Source organism: Gorilla gorilla, chromosome 20 (assembly GCF_029281585.2).
Source record: "Gorilla gorilla gorilla isolate KB3781 chromosome 20, NHGRI_mGorGor1-v2.1_pri, whole genome shotgun sequence".
NCBI classification, from domain to species: domain Eukaryota; kingdom Metazoa; phylum Chordata; class Mammalia; order Primates; family Hominidae; genus Gorilla; species Gorilla gorilla.
In genome coordinates this window covers 56,990,797-57,008,660 of record NC_073244.2, presented here as the reverse complement: position 1 = coordinate 57,008,660, position 17,864 = coordinate 56,990,797, and the positions used below count along the sequence as shown (strand labels likewise).

The window sequence follows — 17,864 nt, the reverse complement described above, 5'->3', positions numbered from 1 at the left end:
CCCTACCTCAGAGCATTAGAATCTTTCCACCGCCTCCTCAATGGCACCCCGAGCTCCACCCCAACCCACCCAGGGATCCACGCTCTCATCCTCTCTGCCGTGGCTCGTTCACCATCCTCTCCCAAGTCCCTCGCCCGACTCCAGGCCTCCTTCCCTCTTCCCCTAAAGGCTGCGCCCTCTGCGATCTAGGCCCCGCCCTTCAGGCCGCTTTCCCCTCCTTCCTGGCGCCGCAGCCCACCCTCTTGGCTCCGCCTTCTTTAGTAAGAAGGCCACGCCCCTCCGCCTGATCCTCGGCGTTTCCCCGCCCCTCACCCTCCCTCTGGTGCCGCCCCGCCCGTCCTCTGGCCCCGCCCCCGGCCGCGCGCTGCAGTGCCTTCCCCACCTCGGCCCCGCCCGCCCCCGCCGAGCCGAGCACAGGGCGGCGGCGGCGGCGGCGGCGACGGCGGCGGCGGCTGCTGGAGCAGCCCGGGAGGAGGAGGCGGCGAGAATGGCAGCGGCGTCGTGGGCGCGGCGGAGATGAGCGCCCGCGACCCCGGGCCCAGGGCGGCACAGCCGGAGTGGGCGGGGGTCCCGATGCAGGCCCGAGGGGGGCCATGGGGCAGGTCCTGCCGGTCTTCGCCCACTGCAGTGAGTAGAGGAAGGCTGGGGCCTGGTGTGGGCCCCAGAGGTTCAGGTGGGGTACTCCCCGGTGTCCCCTCGGCGCTTGCCCGCAGGAGAGCCGGGATGGGGGGAGGAGGCATAGGAGACAAAGGAAGCTCTCCCCTCCCCCGCGCTCTGGCGGCGACGGGGGCAGCCTGACCCGGAGGACCTGGACGAAACAGGGCGGAGGTGAGGGGCACTGAGACAGCAGGCGGGGGGCGCGCTGCGCTTCTGGGACGTACCGCCCGGCCCCGCCCAGGAGCGAGGACGCGCGCGGGGAGCTGTCCCCTGGCTCTGGTGCTGGCCGCAGCTGGCGGGGAGGGGGTTGAACGGAGGGTAGAGCCAGGATGGAAAACAGGGGTCTGGCTCCCAATCACTTGTCTTCGCATCCCATCCCCGTTTTCTGTCCAAGAGGCAGCCCCGACCTCGCCCAAACTGTCCAACCCTGTCCCGGGAAAACAGCCATCCGTGGTTTGGGGGCAAGGACTCATGGGTCCTTAGCGGTCTTTACCACTGGTTAATGGTAATCCTGGGGAAGACCCACACCATTCCAGGCCTCCCATTCCCCAGCTGAGGAAACGAGGTGAGGGCACAGGGCGTCAGATTTCAATTTCCAAACCGCATTGAGCATCATCTATGTGCAAAGCTCTGAACTAGCTCTAAGGGGCTGGATTCCCAGCTGAAAACGCCTAGCCTGATCCTCACAATCTCTGAGCTCACAGCTATGACAGTCCATGTCTACCGTTCTCTGTCCCACACATGGGGGTTCTGACAGCTGGGGATTTCAACACCCTTAGATCTAGCCATTTCCATGTCTCGCGTGTCCAGATGCCAAAATTCTAAGAATTGGTGATTTCAGCATTTTCGAGTATCATCCCAACAGTCTAAGGTCTTGTCGTTAACTTCAGATTACAAAGGGAGGACCACCTCGTCTGTCTCTCCCCACCGCCCTTACCTCTCTGTTCTCACCTCCCACTCCTCTCCTCCTCAGTCACTCTTCTCCAGTCATATCTTCGCACCTCTCAGTTCCTCAGATGCCAAGCATGGTGCCTGGCTCAGGGCCTTTGCACTGGCTTTCTTCTCTACCTGGAAGACGTCCCTGAACATCTGCATGGCTTCCTCACTTCCTTCAGATCTCTGCTCAAACGTCATCTTATCAGAGAAGCCTTCTTGACCACCCTATGAGAAACAGCGCCCCTTCACTTTCTCTTCCCCTACCCTTCTTTACTTTTCTCCATATGCTCATCTGCACCCGACGTCATATATTCACTTGTTTATTGTTTGTCTATCCCAAAGAGTGTCAGCTCTAGGAGGGCAGGGATTTTGTCTGTTTTCTTCACAGCTGTATCCCCAGGACCTAGAACAGTGCCTGGCACATAGTAGGTGCTCAATAAGTGGTTGTTGAACGAATGAATGAATTGAAACCTCCTAAGATTCCTACTTTGAAGACTCTAAGATTAAGATTCCTGGATTTGGACTTCAAAGACTCTGAGCTTCATTAGGCAGTGATGCTAGGTTTTAGAGTCTGTGTGCAGAATGTTCTAAAAGTCCCGTGATTCAAATATTCTAAGATTCCAGGACTGGGACACTTCTGTGATTCGGACAGTCTAAGCTTCTAAGAGTCTTCGATTCTTTCCCTCTCGCAGAAGAAGCTCCGTCTACAGCCTCCTCAACTCCTGATTCCACAGAAGGTAAGTGGTGGGGAGCATGTGAAGGGGCTCAGGGCTGGGCAGCTCAGGGACCTGCTGAGGGAAACAAGGCTCTCCTTCACCCACTGCAGGAGGGAACGACGACTCCGATTTTCGAGAGCTGCACACAGCCCGGGAATTCTCAGAGGAGGACGAAGAGGAGACCACGTCGCAGGACTGGGGCACCCCCCGGGAGCTGACCTTCTCCTACATCGCCTTTGATGGTGTAGTGGGCTCTGGGGGCCGCAGGGATTCAACTGCCCGCCGCCCCCGCCCCCAGGGCCGCTCAGTCTCGGAACCACGAGACCAGCACCCTCAGCCCAGCCTGGGCGACAGCTTGGAGAGCATCCCCAGCCTGAGCCAATCCCCGGAGCCTGGACGACGGGGTGATCCTGACACCGCCCCTCCATCCGAGCGCCCTCTGGAAGACCTGAGGCTTCGGTTGGACCATCTGGGCTGGGTGGCCCGGGGAACAGGATCCGGGGAGGACTCTTCCACCAGCAGCTCCACCCCGCTGGAAGACGAAGAACCCGAAGAACCCAACAGATTGGAGGCAGGAGAAGCTGGGGAAGGTGAGATGTCCGAGGTGCTGGGACCGAAGCCAAGAGGGGTGGGTGGTTTCTCCTTGGGGCACCTCCAAGAAGAAAGCTCACGGCCTTCTCTCTCTACCGTATCAGAACTGGACCTACGACTGCGACTTGCTCAGCCCTCATCGCCCGAGGTCTTGACTCCCCAGCTCAGTCCGGGCTCTGGGACACCCCAGGCCGGTACTCCGTCCCCATCCCGATCGCGAGATTCTAACTCTGGGCCCGAAGAGCCATTGCTGGAAGAGGAAGAAAAGCAGTGGGGGCCACTGGAGCGAGAGCCAGTAAGGGGACAGTGCCTCGATAGCACGGACCAATTAGAATTCACGGTGGAGCCACGCCTTCTAGGTAAGCAACGTGTATGAAGATGCTGCATTGGCCCACAGAAGGCAAAGGGTGAGAGGATTTTCAATTAAAGGGACCAACCTCGCAAAGGAACAGTACATAGTGGAAAAGGGAAGAGATAGACGTGATAAACTCCGCTCTTTTAAAAAATTTCCCCGGCCGGGCGCTGTGGCTCACGCCTGTAATCCCAGCCCTTTGGGAGGCCGAGGCGGGCGGATCACTTGAGGTGAGGAGTTCGAGATCAGCCTGGCCAACATGGTGAAACCCCGTCTGTACTCGGGAGGCTGAGGCAGGAGAATCGCTTGAACCTGGAAGGCAGAGGTTGCAGTGAGCCAAGATCGCGCCACTGCACTCCAGCCTGGGCGACAGAGCGAGACTCCGTCTCAAAAAATAAAAATAAAATAAAATAATCCTCCCTCTTCTGGAGTGCTCCTCCTAGTGGCTGATTTTGGACAGGCCAAATCCCTGAAAAAATACAGTTCTCTCCTTATTTAGATGTGGCCGTAGAATATTTATAAGTAAACTCTGTGCCTTTTAAAAACTCTTCTTTTTGGCCGGGCGCAGTGGCTCATGCCTGTAATCCTAAACACTTTGGGAGGCCGAGGCGGGAGGATCCTTTGAAGCCAAGAGTGCAAGACCAGCCTGGGCAACATAGGGAGACTCGATCTCTATTTGAAAAAAACAAACAAAAACCCTCTTTTTCCTGACCACATCTATTGGCCAGTTGTAAAATGACCCAGCCTCACTTTAAAATATGCTCCGCCTCCAGGAACAGCTATGGAATGGTTAAAGACATCATTGCTTTTGGCTGTTTACAAGACGGTTCCACTTTTGGAATTGTCCCCACCTCTATAGACAGCCATTGGCTGGGTCCAAAGGGGCCCCACCCCCCCTACTCCTGTCCTCCGGGTTCTACTGAAGTGGGCAAAATCCCCGAGAAGCAGCGGTGTCCCCAGCCTCTCACTCGGAGCCGATATGGGGAGTAAAGGTGGGCTTGCGGAACGGGCTGGACGGGGGCTGAGGTCGGCGGAACGGGGTCCAAACTCGCCCTTATCTCCTGCACATCCGGAGCATTTTTATTACTGATCTGCTTCCGCAGCGCTGCAGGCTGGGGCTAGGGGGCCGAGGGGCAGTATAGGGAGGACCCAGAGGGAGCATGGGGTCCCTTCTCCTTCAAGCCAGCACTTTGGGGCCCAGGAGGAGGGAGGACCCCCTCCCCCAGCCTCGGCCCCAGGCAGCGCTGTCACTCAGGGGCCAGACGGGCCAGAACAGCTGCGGGGAGGCCCCCTCCCCCCAGCGTGCCTAAACTTAGCCCCCGCCTCAGGCGACCTGGCCCCTCCCCCATCCACTGGCGCGGGCCACTAGGAGCCTGCCTGGGAGGGCCCTGCTATGGGGAGGGAGGGGCTGCCCTATTTGGAGGTAAATGAGAGGAGATGCATTGGAAGGATACGGAAGTGAGGGGTGAGCCTCTAAGAGGGACCGGTCGGAGGGGTCCGTTGGAGGGAGCGTGGGAGGATAGAGAGGATCTGGAAAGAAATAGAAAGGTACTGAGTTCCTGGTTTTCAGGACTCAAAGGAAAGCAGATTACTAAAGTTTCTTTTTCTTTTTAAGCCACAGAGTCTCCCTCTGTCGCCCTTTCTGGAGTGCAGTGGTGGGATCATAGCTCATTGCAGCCTCCAACTCCTGGGCGCAAGTGATCCTCCCACCTCAGCCTCCCAAGTAGTTGGGACTAGAGCCACAGGCCACCACCCCCTGCTAATTTTCTTATTTTGTTTGTAGAGACAGGGTCTCACTATGTTGTCCAGGCCTCAGGTGATCCTCCCGCCTCAGCCTCCCAAAGTGTTGTGATTACAGGAGTGAGCCTGAAGTTTAGACAGATGAGATGAAGGTTGGGGTACAAAGGTCACTGGTCAGGGCTGAGGTTGGGTTTAGGAGGTGTGTTTTAGGGTCTCAGAAAGGGGTCAGAAATTTGAGTTAGGCCCTGGAAAGGAGTATGGCGTGATTAATACATTTAGGACTTAGAAACATGTGTTGCTAAGGGTATCAAGGGGATATCACTTTACACCTGACAGATTGGCAAAAGTTAAAAAGAACTGCAACCCATTGCAGGGCAGGATGCCGGGAAAAGATCTTTCTCTTGCTTCTTGTGGAAATAAGAACTGTTATGGTCTTACTAGTAAGCAGTGTTTCAAAATTTATGACATTAAAAAAATATATATGACCGGGCACGGTGGCTCATGCCTGTAATCCCAACACTTTGGGAGGCCAAGGTGGGAGGATCACTTGAAGCCAGGAATTCAACCTGGGCAACATAGCAAGACCCTATCTCTACAAAACATTTAAAAATTAGCCAGGTTTAGGAGGCCGAGGTGGGTGGATCACAAGGTCAGGAGATCGAGACCATCCTGGCTAATATGGTGAAACCCCGTCTCTACTAAAATACAAAAAATTAGCTGGGCATGGTGGCGGGCCCCTGTAGTCCCAGCTACTCGGGAGGCTGAGGCAGGAGAATGGCGTGAACCCGGGAGGCAGAGCTTGCAGTGAGCTGAGATCGCGCCACTGCACTCCAGCTTGGGCAACAGAGCGAGACTCTGCCTCAAAAAAAAAAAAAAAAAATTATCCAGGCCAGGCATGGCGGCTCATGCCTGTGATCCCAGCTAGTTGGGAGGCTGAGGCACGAGAATCTCTTGAACTCAGGAGGCAGAGGCTGCAGTGAGCTGAGATCATGCCACTGTACTCCAGCCTGGGTGACAGAGGAAGACTTTGTCCAAAAAATAAAAATAAAAAAAATTAGCACGATATCGTGGTGCCACCTGTAGTCCCAGCTGCTAGGAGGCCGAGGGAGGAGGATTGCTTGACTCTGGGAGGTAGAGGCTGTAGTGAGCCATGATCACGCCACTGCACTCCAGCCAGGGTGACAGAGTGAGACTCTGCCTCTAAAAATAAAAATAAAAAAATGTGGCCGGGCGTGGTGGCTCACGCCTGTAATCCCAGCACTTTTGGAGGCCAAGGTGGGTGGATCACCTGAGGTCAGGAGATCAAGACCATCCTGGCTAACACGGTGAAACCCCATCTCTAACTAAAAATAACAAAAAATTAGCCAGGCATGATGGCACATGCCTGTAATCCCAGCTACTCGGGAGGCTGAGGCAGGAGAATCGCTTGAACCCGGGAGGTGGAGGTTGCAGTGAGCCGAGATTGCACAATTGCACTCCAGCCTGGGCAACAAGAGTGAAACTCTGTCTCAAAAAAACAAAAAACAAACAAACAAAAAAAACAAACCAAGGCCAGGCATGGTGTCTCACGCTTGTAATCCCAACATTTTGGGAGGCTGAGGTGGGAGGATTACTTGAGGTCAGGAGTTCGAGACCAGCCTGGCCAACATGGTGAAACCCCATCTCTACCAAAATATAAAAAATTAGCCGGGTGTGGTGGAGCCCTCCTGTAATCTCAGCTACTCAGGAGGCTGAGGCAGGAGAATTGCTTGAACCCAGGAAGCGGAGGTTGCAGTGAGCCAAGATTGTGCCATTGCACTCCAGCCTAGGCAATAGAGCGAGAATCCGTCTCAAAAAAATAAAAACAAAAACAAAACACACACACACACACACACACACACACACACACACACACACACACACAACCAGTCCACCCAGCAATTCCACCCTGGGAATCTGTCTCAGAAATAGTCACTCCAGGAGGTGAGAATATCTGTTGGAGGATGTTGCTTGCAGCCCTGCTTGCGGTGAAGGGGTTAGGAAACAAACTGAATGACCCAGCAATAGGTACATGGTTAAATAAAATGAATGAGAGCACAGGAGCACAGCCACAACACAGAATACTATGCAGCTCTTTAAAAGAATGAATTAAGGCCAGGCGTGGTAGCACATGCCTGTAATCCCAGCACTTTGGGAGGCTGAGGCAGGTGAAATGCTTGAGGCCAAGTGTTTGAGACCAACCTAACAAACATAGCAAAACCCCGTCTCTACTGAAAACACAAAAATTAGCCAAGCATGGCGGCATGTGCCTGTAGTCCCAGCTACTCAGGAGGCTAAGGTGGGAGGATAGCTTGAACCCAGGAGGCTGAGGTTATAATGAACCAAGATCACGCAACAGCACTCCAGTCTTGGCAACAGAGTGAGACTCTGTCAAAAAAAACAAAAAAGAATGAATGAATTAAAAGTTAATCAGGGATGATGGCTCACATCTGTAATCCCAGTGCTTTGGGAGGCCAAAGGTGGAGGATCACTTGAGACCAGAAGTTCAAGGCTGAAGTAAATTATGATCACATCACTGCACTCCAGCCTGGGCAACAGAGCGAGACCCTGTCTTTGGAACAAAAGGGGGAGAGGGAGCTATTTCAGTTGATTAGGAGGAAAAGTGGAGTGAAGTATGCATGATGCAGAAAAGTGTGTATATAATTCCATTTGTCTTTTTCTTTTCTTTTTTTTTTTTTTTTTTTTTGAGAGAGAATCTTGCTCTGTCTCCCAGGCTGGAGTGCAGTGTCGTGATCTCGACTCACTGTAACCTCTGCCTCCCAGGTTCAAGTGATTCTCATGCCTCAGCCTCTCAAGTAGCTGGGGTTACAGGCGCCTGCCACCAAGCCCGGCTAATTTTTGTATTTTTAGTAGAGATGGGGTTTCAGCATGTTGGCCAGGCTGGCTTTGAACTCCTGACCTCAGGCGATCTGCCTGCCTCGGCCTCCCAAAGTGCTAGGATTACAGGTGTGAGCCACCGTGCCCAGCATAATTCCATTTTTCATAAGAAATGACCAAGAAGCATCAGTCTGTATTTCTGTGTCCACACATAATTATATGGGGAGGAGTAAGATTAATGGGACTTGCTAGGTGTTTAACTTGGGTTTTCCAGAGGGAGAAGAAGGGAGGTAAGCAAGGAAGAAAAGAGGCCGCTAAAAATTTGCGGCCGAGCATGGTGGCTCACGCCTGTAATCCCAGCACTTTGGGAGGCCAAGGCGGGTGGACCATGAGGTCAGGAGTTCGAGACCAGCCTGACCAACATGGTGAAACCCCGTCTCTACTAAAAATACAAAAATTAGCCGGGAATGGTGGCACATGCCTGTAATCCCAGCTACTTAGGAGGCTGAGGCAGGAGAATCGCTTGAACCAGGGAGGTGGAGGTTGCAGTGAGTCGCGATTGTGCCACTGCACTCCAGCCTGGGCAATAGAGAAATAAAATAAAATAAAATAAAATAATTTTTTAAAAATTGCAAATCGGGCTGTGTGCTGTGCCTCACACCTATAATCCCAGCACTTTGGAAGGCTGATGCGGGAGGATAACTTGAGGCCAGGAGTTCGAGACTAGCCTGGGCAACACAGCGAGAGCCCCCCACCTCTAAAAACAGAAACAAAAACAAAAATTAGCTCAGTGGTGGTGCACACCTGTAGTCCCAGCTACTGAGGAGGCTGACGTGGGAGGATCACTTGAGCCCAGGAGATCGAGGCTGCAGTGAGCTATGATTGCACCACTGCCCTCCAGCCTGGGCGACAGAGTGAGACCCTGTCTCTCAAAAAAAAAAAAAAAAAAAAGGAAATCAGGTTATGCTCAAACAGGTGTGTCGAGAAGTCATTTTCAGCTGTAGGACAGGGAAAGGGAGGTGAGGAGACCAGCCAGGTCAGGTACAAGCCCTGATGCCCCCCACCCCTCCACAGTGGCGGACCTGCTGTACTGGAAGGACACGAGGACGTCAGGAGTGGTCTTCACAGGCCTGATGGTCTCCCTCCTCTGCCTCCTGCACTTTAGCATCGTGTCCGTGGCCGCGCACGTGGCTCTGTTGCTGCTCTGCGGCACCATCTCTCTCAGGGTTTACCGCAAAGTGCTGCAGGCCGTGCACCGGGGGGATGGAGCCAACCCTTTCCAGTGAGAACCCCTGGCCCCTGAGCTGAGCCCCTGTCCTGACCCTAAAGCATGACCCACAACCTCAAATCAGGCACCAACTCCCACCCGGACCCCGACTCATCTTGATCATTTTTCATCCCAATCCCCTAACCTACCCTTCAATCATAATCTCTGATCCTAACCTGGTACCCTTCATCCTCGATCCCTTCCCCTGACCCTGACCCTGACCCCAGCCATCTACATGTGGTTTCTCTGAGCTGCCGCTCAGTCCTAACTCTGGTCTTCTCCCAACCGCCATTCCTCTCCCTTGTTTCAGCTGCCCCTGCACCAGTCTGAGCTGGTCACCCACTGAGTCGCCCCACACTCCTTTGTCCCCGCAGGGCCTACCTGGATGTGGACCTCACCCTGACTCGGGAGCAGACGGAACGTTTGTCCCAGCAGATCACCTCCCGCGTGGTCTCGGCGGCCACGCAGCTGCGGCACTTCTTCCTGGTAGAAGACCTCGTGGATTCCCTCAAGGTGGCCTGGAGCTCTCAGCCCCTCCTGGGTTCCCCCATTCACCTCTGCACGGCTAGCGGGTGGGAGGGCGACTGTTGGGTAAATTCACAGCATGGGAGGGAATTCCCGGTGGGCTCTGCTGACCCTGACCTTCACCCCCAGCTGGCCCTCCTCTTCTACATCTTGACCTTCGTGGGTGCCATCTTCAATGGTTTGACTCTTCTCATTCTGGGTGAGCTGGGAAGGCCGTAAGGGGCAAATGGGGACTTGGAGTCTGGTAGGGGACAGGGCTCCAGATGGAACTGTTCATCTCTTGGGAACACCCTGACGCCCCCGTCTCTCTACCCACAGGAGTGATTGGTCTATTCACCATCCCCCTGCTGTACCGGCAGCACCAGGTGAGTGTGACACCCTCAGTTGTCAGCACCCCAGCTAAACATGGGGCTCTGACCATCTCCTTCCAGAACCGGGGTCCCATTGACAGATGTCCCGGCCAGACACAGGTGTCCTGGCTGCAGCACCTTCTCAATACAACCAGAGTCTAACTAACATGTCTTATCAGCATCAGCCAGGGACAGGCTTTTTGTTTGTTTTTGTTTTGTTTTGGGTTTTCTTTGAGACAGAGTCTTGCTCTGTTGCCCAGGCTGGAGTGCAGTGGTGTGATCTTGGCTCACTGCAACCTCCGTTTCCTGGGCTCAAGCAAGTCTCCTGCCTCAATCTCTGAGTAGCTGGGATTACAGGCATATGGCCACCGTGCCCGGCTAATTTTTGTATTTTTAGCAGAGACGGAGTTTTGCCATGTTGGCCAGGCTGGTCTCAAACTCCTAACCTCAAGTGATCTGCCCACCTTGGCCTCCCAAAGTGCTGGGATTACAGGCGTGAGCCACTGTGCCCAGCCTTTGCTGCCTTTTTTTTTTTTTTTTTTTTTGAGATGGAGTCTCGCTCTGTTGCCCAGACTGGAGTGCAGTGGCACGATCTTGGCTCACTGCAGCCTCTGCCTCCCAGGTTCAAGCCATTCTCCTGCCTCAGCTTCCCGAGTAGCTGGGATCACAGGTGCCTGCCACCATGCCTGGCTAATTTTTTGTATTTTTAGTAGAGACCGGGTTTCACCATGCTGGCCAGGCTGGTCTCCAACTCCCGACCTCAGGTGATCTGCCCACGTTGGCCTCCCAAAGTGCTGAGATTGGCCTTCACTCTTGATTTTAACTGACATGTCAGTTAAATGCTACTGCATTCCAGCCTGGGTGACAGAGCAAGAGTCTGTCTCAAAAAAAATAAATAAATAAATAAAAAATAAAAAAATAAAAATAAAATCAAGAGTGGGCTGGCTGTTGCCCACAAGACTGACATTAGCAGGACTGCTGACATCCATCCTATCCAGAGACAGGCGGGTGGACTGACAGCCCCTTCTCCAGCACAGCTGGGAGCCACATGATAATATGCCCTGCCAGTTAGTCCTAACTCTGTCCTTCACAGGCTGGAATCACCAAGACTCACAATTAAACTGTATTTAAATCAGGCCAGGCATAGTAGCTCACAACTGTAATCCTGGCACTTTGGGAGGTTGAGACAGGAGAATTGCTTGAGGCCAGAAGTTCAAGACCAGCCTCGGCAACATAGTAAGACCCCCATCTCTACAAAAAGGTTAAAAATTAGCCAGGTATGGTGGCACACACCTATAGTCCCAGTTACTCTGAAAGCTGAAGCAAGAGGATGGGTTGAACCCTGGGAGGTAGAGGCTGCAGTGAGCTGTGATCATGCCACTGCACTCCAGCCTGGGCAACAGAGCAAGACCCTATCTATCTAAAAAAAAAAGGCTGGGCATGGTGGCTCAAGCTTGTGATCCCAGCTTTGGGAGGCTGAGGCAGGCGGATCACTTGAGGTCAGGAGTTCGAGACCAGCCTGGCCAACATGGTAAAACCCTGTCTGTATTACAAATCCAAAAATTAGCAAGGCTTGGTGGTGTCCACCTGTAATCCCAGCTACTCGGGAGGCCAAGGCAGGAGAATCGCTTGAACCCGGGAGGCAGCGGTGGCAGTGAGCTGAGATAGCACCACTGCAGTCCAGCCTGGCCACAGAGCAAGACTCCGTCTCAGGGAAAAAAAAAAAAGTAAAAAAAGAAAAAGAAAAAAAAAGAACAAGAAAAAAATAAATAAAAAATCCAAAAATTAGCCGGGCATGTTGGTGCACACCTGTAATCCCAGCTATTCGGGAGGCTGAAGCAGGAGAATCGCTTGAACTCAGGAGGCTGAGGTTGCAGTGAACCAAGATCATGCCACTGCACTCCAGGCTGGGTGACAGAGCGAGACCCTGTCTCAAAAAAATAAAAATAAATAAATAATTTTTTTAAAAACACGAGTATATAAATCAATCCACTCAGGGACTCGGTGACCAATGCCAGTGCCTTCTGTTCTCACCCTACCCCACAACACACATGTATGCAAACTCACTCAAAGATTAACCATCGTGCCCAGGACACGGCCTCACTGCCAGATACTTGTGCGTTCCACCTGACATCACTCTCCATACAGAGTATGGCCCAACTCACTGACCCTATAACTGGCATCTCTGGCATCTAATGTATTCTATGAAGTTTAGAGCCGGGGGTGGCGTTGTGGGCCACTCCTCACAACTCCTAATTTGGAGGTTGGGGAGGAAGCAGCCTCCTATGTGACTAAAGAGAAGAAACCCCTCCAATCCCTTCTTTCACCTTTTTTTGGTCTCCCCAGGCTCAGATCGACCAATATGTGGGGTTGGTGACCAATCAGTTGAGCCACATCAAAGCTAAGTAAGAGCATGGGGCGGAAGTCGATGGGAGGGGGAAGTGGGGGAGCTTGGGAACCTTTCCTTTCTACTCTCGCTGTCTGCAAATCTCCTGGGGTAATGTCCCCTTGAAAAGGCTGAGGAGGCAATTCCAATATAGGCCACTAGGTGGAGGGCAGGAGCTGGCTTCGGGCTCTTGGTCAGTTTCCCACCCAGCTTTCTCCGTTGTCCCCAGATGCCCACCCCGCGTCTCTTGCCCCACCTCGTGATCCCACCTGTTTCTCCTTCAGGATCCGAGCTAAAATCCCAGGGACCGGAGCCCTGGCCTCTGCAGCAGCCGCAGTCTCCGGATCCAAAGCCAAAGCCGAATGAGAACGGTGTCTCTGCCCTCAGGACGCCTGCCCCCACCCCCCGCAGCCCTCTGCCCTCCTCCATCTCTTGTCCGTTCCCACCCACCCCCCTCCTCGGCCCGAGCCTTTTCCCGGTGGGTGTCAGGATCACTCCCACTAGGGACTCTGCGCTAATTACCTGAGCGACCAGGACTACATTTCCCAAGAGGCTCTGCTCCAGGAGTCCAGGAACGACGAGGCACCTTGGCCGCGGGCCCTGCTGGGACTTGTAGTTGCCTAGACAGGGCACCACCCTGCACTTCCGGACCCGCCGCTGGAGGCGCCGTGAGGCGTTGGTGTCTCCTGGACGCTACTAGCCCCAACGCCGGGGCTTTGCATGGGGCCCAGGGGAGGCCTGAGCTTGGATTTACACTGTAATAAAGACTCCTGTGGAAAACCCGAGGCCTCTTGTGCTTCCAGAACCCTCCAGTTGTTCACCTTTCTGCACTGAAAGGCACTTAAGTGACACTCCAGGAGAACCTTCCCCATCTGTGGGGAAGGAGCTCCCTCTGCCATCTGTGTAGGTTATGAAATGATTGAGGGGAGGCCGGGCGCAGTGGCTCACGCCTGTAATCCCAGCACTTTGGGAGGCCGAGGAGGGCGGATCACTTGAGACCAGAAGTTCAAGACCAGCCTGGCCAACATGGTGAAACCTCATCTCTACTAAAAATACAAAATTTAGCCGGGTGTGGTGGTGCATGCCTGTAATCACAGCTACTCGGGAGGCTGAGGCATGAGAGTCGCTTGAATCTGGGAGATGGAGGTTGTAGTGAGCCGAGATTGCGCCACTGCACTCCAGCCTCGGCGACAGAGCGAGATTCCGTCTCAAAAAAAAAAAAAAAAAAAAAATGATTGAGGGGAAGATGCTGACAGACCACCCATTCCAGGGTTAGCCAAGCCCTTGGCAGCCACTTCCCATGCCAGTGCCCAAGGCAGACATCACTAATGGATCCCACACCCTGCCTACTGTGCAGCCACCTCAACTGAGCCCAAACCCACGTGTCCAACGGCCTCTGGATGCCCCTTCCCCCCTAAATCTAACCAAACGTCTTCTTCATCCTACCTGATTTCCAACTCAGGGATGTCTTCACTGCCCACGGTGTCACCAGGCCAGACACCCAGGTATGGCTCTGGACTTCTACACACTCACCTCCCACAAATAATCAGTCACAATGCTGTGTCTATCCTGCCTCACAAACTTCTCTCATCCACCCACGTCTCCCCACCCTGATTGCCTCGGGAACAAATACAGGGCCTCCCTGGACTTCCAGTTTCAACACTGTAATCTGAGGCCTAGCATGATGACTCACATCTGTAATCCCAACACTTCGGGAGGCCAATGTGGGAAGATCACTTGAGGCCAAAAGTTCGAGACCACCCTGAGCAACATAACAAGACCCCCATCTCTAAAAAAAAAAAAAAAAATTAGCCCGGCTTGGTGGTGCATGCCTGTAGACCCAGGTACTCGGGAGACAGGAAAATTGCTTGAGGCCAGGAGTTCGAGGTTACAGAGAGCTATGATCACACCACTGCACTTCAACCTGAGTTACAGAGGGAGACCCTGTCTCTAAACAAAAACAAAAACAAAACAAAAAACACAAAAAAACTACAGACTGGGCGCAGTGGCTCACACCTGTAATCCCAGTACTTTGGGAGGCCAAGGTGGGCAGATCACTAAGGTCAGGAGTTCCAGACCAGCCTGACCAATATGATGAAACTCCATCTCTACTAAAAATACAAAAATTAGCTGGGTGTGGCGGCGCATACCTGTAATCCCAGCTACTCGGGAGTCTGAGGCAGGAGAATCGCTTGAACCCAGGAGGCAGAGGTTGCAGTGAGCCAGGATCATGCCGCTGCACTCCAGCCTGGGCAAAAGGGCGAGACTCTATCAAAAAACAGCAACAACAAGAACAACAAAAAAAACAACTAAACTGGGAAAGGATGAAGCAAAGGGACCCATGGGGAGACTGGGAGGACACTGAGGTCTAAAGATCCACAGACCTGGGTTTGAATCCTGGCTCTACTATCCCTTTGCTGTGTGACCTTGAGCATATGACTTCACCTCTCAAAGCCTCAGTTTCCTCAAATGGAAAACTTATTAGGCTGGGCACGATGGCTCACATCTGCAATCCCAGCACTTTGGAAGGCCAAGGAGGGAGGATCACTTAAGGCCAGGAGTTCGAGACAAGTTTGGGCAACATAGAAAGACCTCATCTCTACAAAACAATTAAGTAAGGAAAAAAGAGGCCAGGTGCAGTGGCTCACACCTGTAATCCCAGCCTTTGGGAGGCCAAGGAAGGCGGATCACCTGAGGTCAGGAGTTCAAGACAAGCCTCGCCAACATGGTAAAACCTCGTCCCTACTAAAAATACCGGGTGTGGTGGTGGGCACCTGTAAGACCAGCTACTTGGGAGGCTGAGGCAGGAGAATCGCTTGAACTCAGGAGGTGGAGGTTGTAGTGAGCTGAGATTGCGTCACTGCACTCCAGACAGGGCGACAGAGCAAGACCCTGTTTCAAAAAAAAAGAAAAGAAAAAGAAGAAAACTGTCAACCATAACTATACCTACATGTAAAGCCCTTGGCATTGGGCCTGGCATATAATAAATGCACAGTAAGCAGTTATAATATTGTTTCCCAAACCTCAGTCATTCCCCACATGACCTTCATCTTTCTACAACCTGTTCTGCTATTTATCTAATATTTTTCTTGAAAATTGGTTTAATATTTAATAATATAATAACAAATGTATTTTAAGAAGGAAGGTTACCTTGCCACCAGAAACCAGTATTGCTTGCCAGAAATAGAAGACAATAGTAAAAATAAACACAAAAATATTGACATTTAAAATGTTTGTGCAGCCAGGCACAGTGGCTCACGCCTGTAATCTCAGCACTTTGGGAGGCCAAGGCAGGTGGATCACCTGAGATCGGGAGTTGGAGACCAGCCTGACCAACATGGAGAAACCATGTCTCTACTAAAAATACAAAATTAGCCGGGCGTGGTGGTTCATGCCTGTAATCCCAGCTGTTTGGGAGGCTGAGGCAGGAAAATCGCTTGAACCCGGGAGGCGGAAGTTGCAGTGAGCCGAGATCACACCACTGCACTCCAGCCTGAGCAACAAGAGGGAAACTCCATCTCAAAAAAAAGCCGGGCGGGGTGGCTTACGCCTGTAATCCCAGCACTTTGGGAGGCCGAGGCGGGCAGATCATGAGGTCAGGAGATCGAGACCATCCTGGCTAACACGGTGAAACCCCGTCTCTACTAAAAATACAAAAAAATTAGCCGGGAGTGGTGGCGGCCACCTGTAGTTCCATCTACTAGGGAGGCTGAGGCAGGAGAATGGCGTGAACCTGGGAGGCAGAGCTTGCAGTGAGCCGAGATGGCGCCACTACACTCCAGCCTGGGAGACAGAGCGAAACTGCGTCTCAAAACAAAAAACAAAAAACAAACAAACAAACAAAAACTCACTTGTTCGTCATGACACACGTCACATATTAGGAGACAGATAACGGTGTTCCAAGGAGTCCTTACATCCTCAGAATTTGTATACAGAGGTGCCTAGCAGCAACTATCTAATTAAAACAAAGAGGGTTTAGGGGATATATCTTGAATCTGGATTTGCCAAGCAGAGGGAATACTTTTTTTTTCTTTTCTTTTCTTTTCTTTTTTTTTTTTTTGAGACAGAGTCTCACTATGTTGCCCAGGCTTGTCTCGAACTCCTGGGCTCAAGCTATCCACTCATCTCGGCCTCCCAAAGTGCTGGGATTACAGCGCCTGTCCAAAGCTTTCTAAAGATACTCTTAGTTAAACTTCCCATAAGACAAAATGTTTATTGATCTATCACAAAAGTGGTGGAAGAGGGTCTGATTGAGATTTTGGGTCTGGGAATGACTAAAGCCTCCAAGCTCAAAACAGATTGAAGACTGAAACGGCCTTTATTGGCCAGGTGTAGTGGCTCCCGCCTATAATCTCAGCACTTTGGGAAGCTGAGGCAGTTGGATTACCTGAGGTCAGGAGTTCAAGACCAGTCTGGTGAACATGGTGAAACCCCGTCTCTCCTAAAAACACAAAAAACAAAAATTAGCCGGGTGTGGGAGCAGGCGCCTGTAATTGCAGCCAAAAAAAAACAACTTTTTTTTTTTTTTTTTTTTACAGAGTCTTGCTCTGTCGCCCAGGCTGGAGTGCAGTGGCACAATCTTGGCTCACTGCAACCTCAGCCTCCTGGGTTCAAGGGATTCTCCTGCCTTAGCCTCCCAAGTAGCTGGGATCACAGGTGTGAGCCACCATGCCTGGCTACTTTTTGAATTTTTAGTAGAGACGGAGTTTTACCATGCTTGCCAGCTGGTCTGGAACTTCTAATCTCCTGTGATCCACCCACCTCGGCCTCCCAAAGTGCTGGGATTACAGGTGTGAGCCACCGTGCCCAGCAGAAACAGCCTTTACTGAGCTCCTCCCAGTTGCCTCTTCCAGTGTCAGAATTTTATATCATGATTTCTCCAGTGAGATCAGTTGTACTAGTCTGGTTATACAAACGAGAAAACTGAGGCTGAAAGAAGGATAGTGAGGCCAGGTGCTGTGGCTCACGCGTGAAATTCCAGCACTTTAGGAGCCCAAGGCAGAAGCATCACTTGAGGCCAGGAGTTCGAGGCCAGTCTGGGCAACAAAGTGAGGCCCCTGTTTCTACAAAAAAAATTAAAATTAGCTGGGCGTGATGGCATATGCCTGTCATCCCAGGGAGGCTGAGGCAAGAGGATCACTTGAGCTTGGGAGGTCGAGGCTGCACTGAGCCGTTTTTGCGCCACTGCATTCCAGCCTGGGTGACAAAGTAAGATCCTGTCTGGAAGAAGAATGAAAAAAAGACAGTGATGATATTCTTTTATTCATTCCACAAACATTTACTGAACATCTGCTATGTTCTCAAGCACTTTTTAGGCACTAGAGATACAGCAATGATCAAAAATAAAGTGCATAGTTTCATGGCGCTGATATTCTACAGAAGCAGACAGACGGTGAGCAAATAGACACAGAAAATGGCAGGTGGTGATCAGAATAGTGGGGAAATGTCTAGCAGGGTAAGGGGATAGAGTGACAGAGCTCGCTTTTTT

General features: G+C 52.3%; 1 protein-coding gene across 2 annotated transcripts; it reads left to right on the top strand.

The window, feature by feature from the left end:
- The first annotated feature begins 358 nt into the window (after positions 1 to 358).
- On the top strand, positions 359 to 13,156 carry RTN2 (reticulon 2). 2 transcript variants are annotated; one of them, XM_055369742.2, is made up of 10 exons: positions 359 to 627; positions 2,286 to 2,330; positions 2,420 to 2,899; positions 3,005 to 3,259; positions 8,923 to 9,130; positions 9,490 to 9,628; positions 9,770 to 9,839; positions 9,959 to 10,005; positions 12,337 to 12,395; positions 12,606 to 12,707. In XM_055369742.2, the coding sequence occupies exons 1-10, from the start codon at positions 594 to 596 to the stop codon at positions 12,637 to 12,639; spliced, it is 1,371 nt and encodes a 456-aa protein (XP_055225717.1). In that variant the 5' UTR covers positions 359 to 593; the 3' UTR covers positions 12,640 to 12,707. The 2 variants fall into 2 exon arrangements, with proteins under 2 accessions (XP_055225717.1, XP_030860370.1); XM_031004510.3 differs by having other exon boundaries at positions 361 to 627; positions 12,661 to 13,156.
- Positions 13,157 to 17,864: the final 4,708 nt, after the last annotated feature.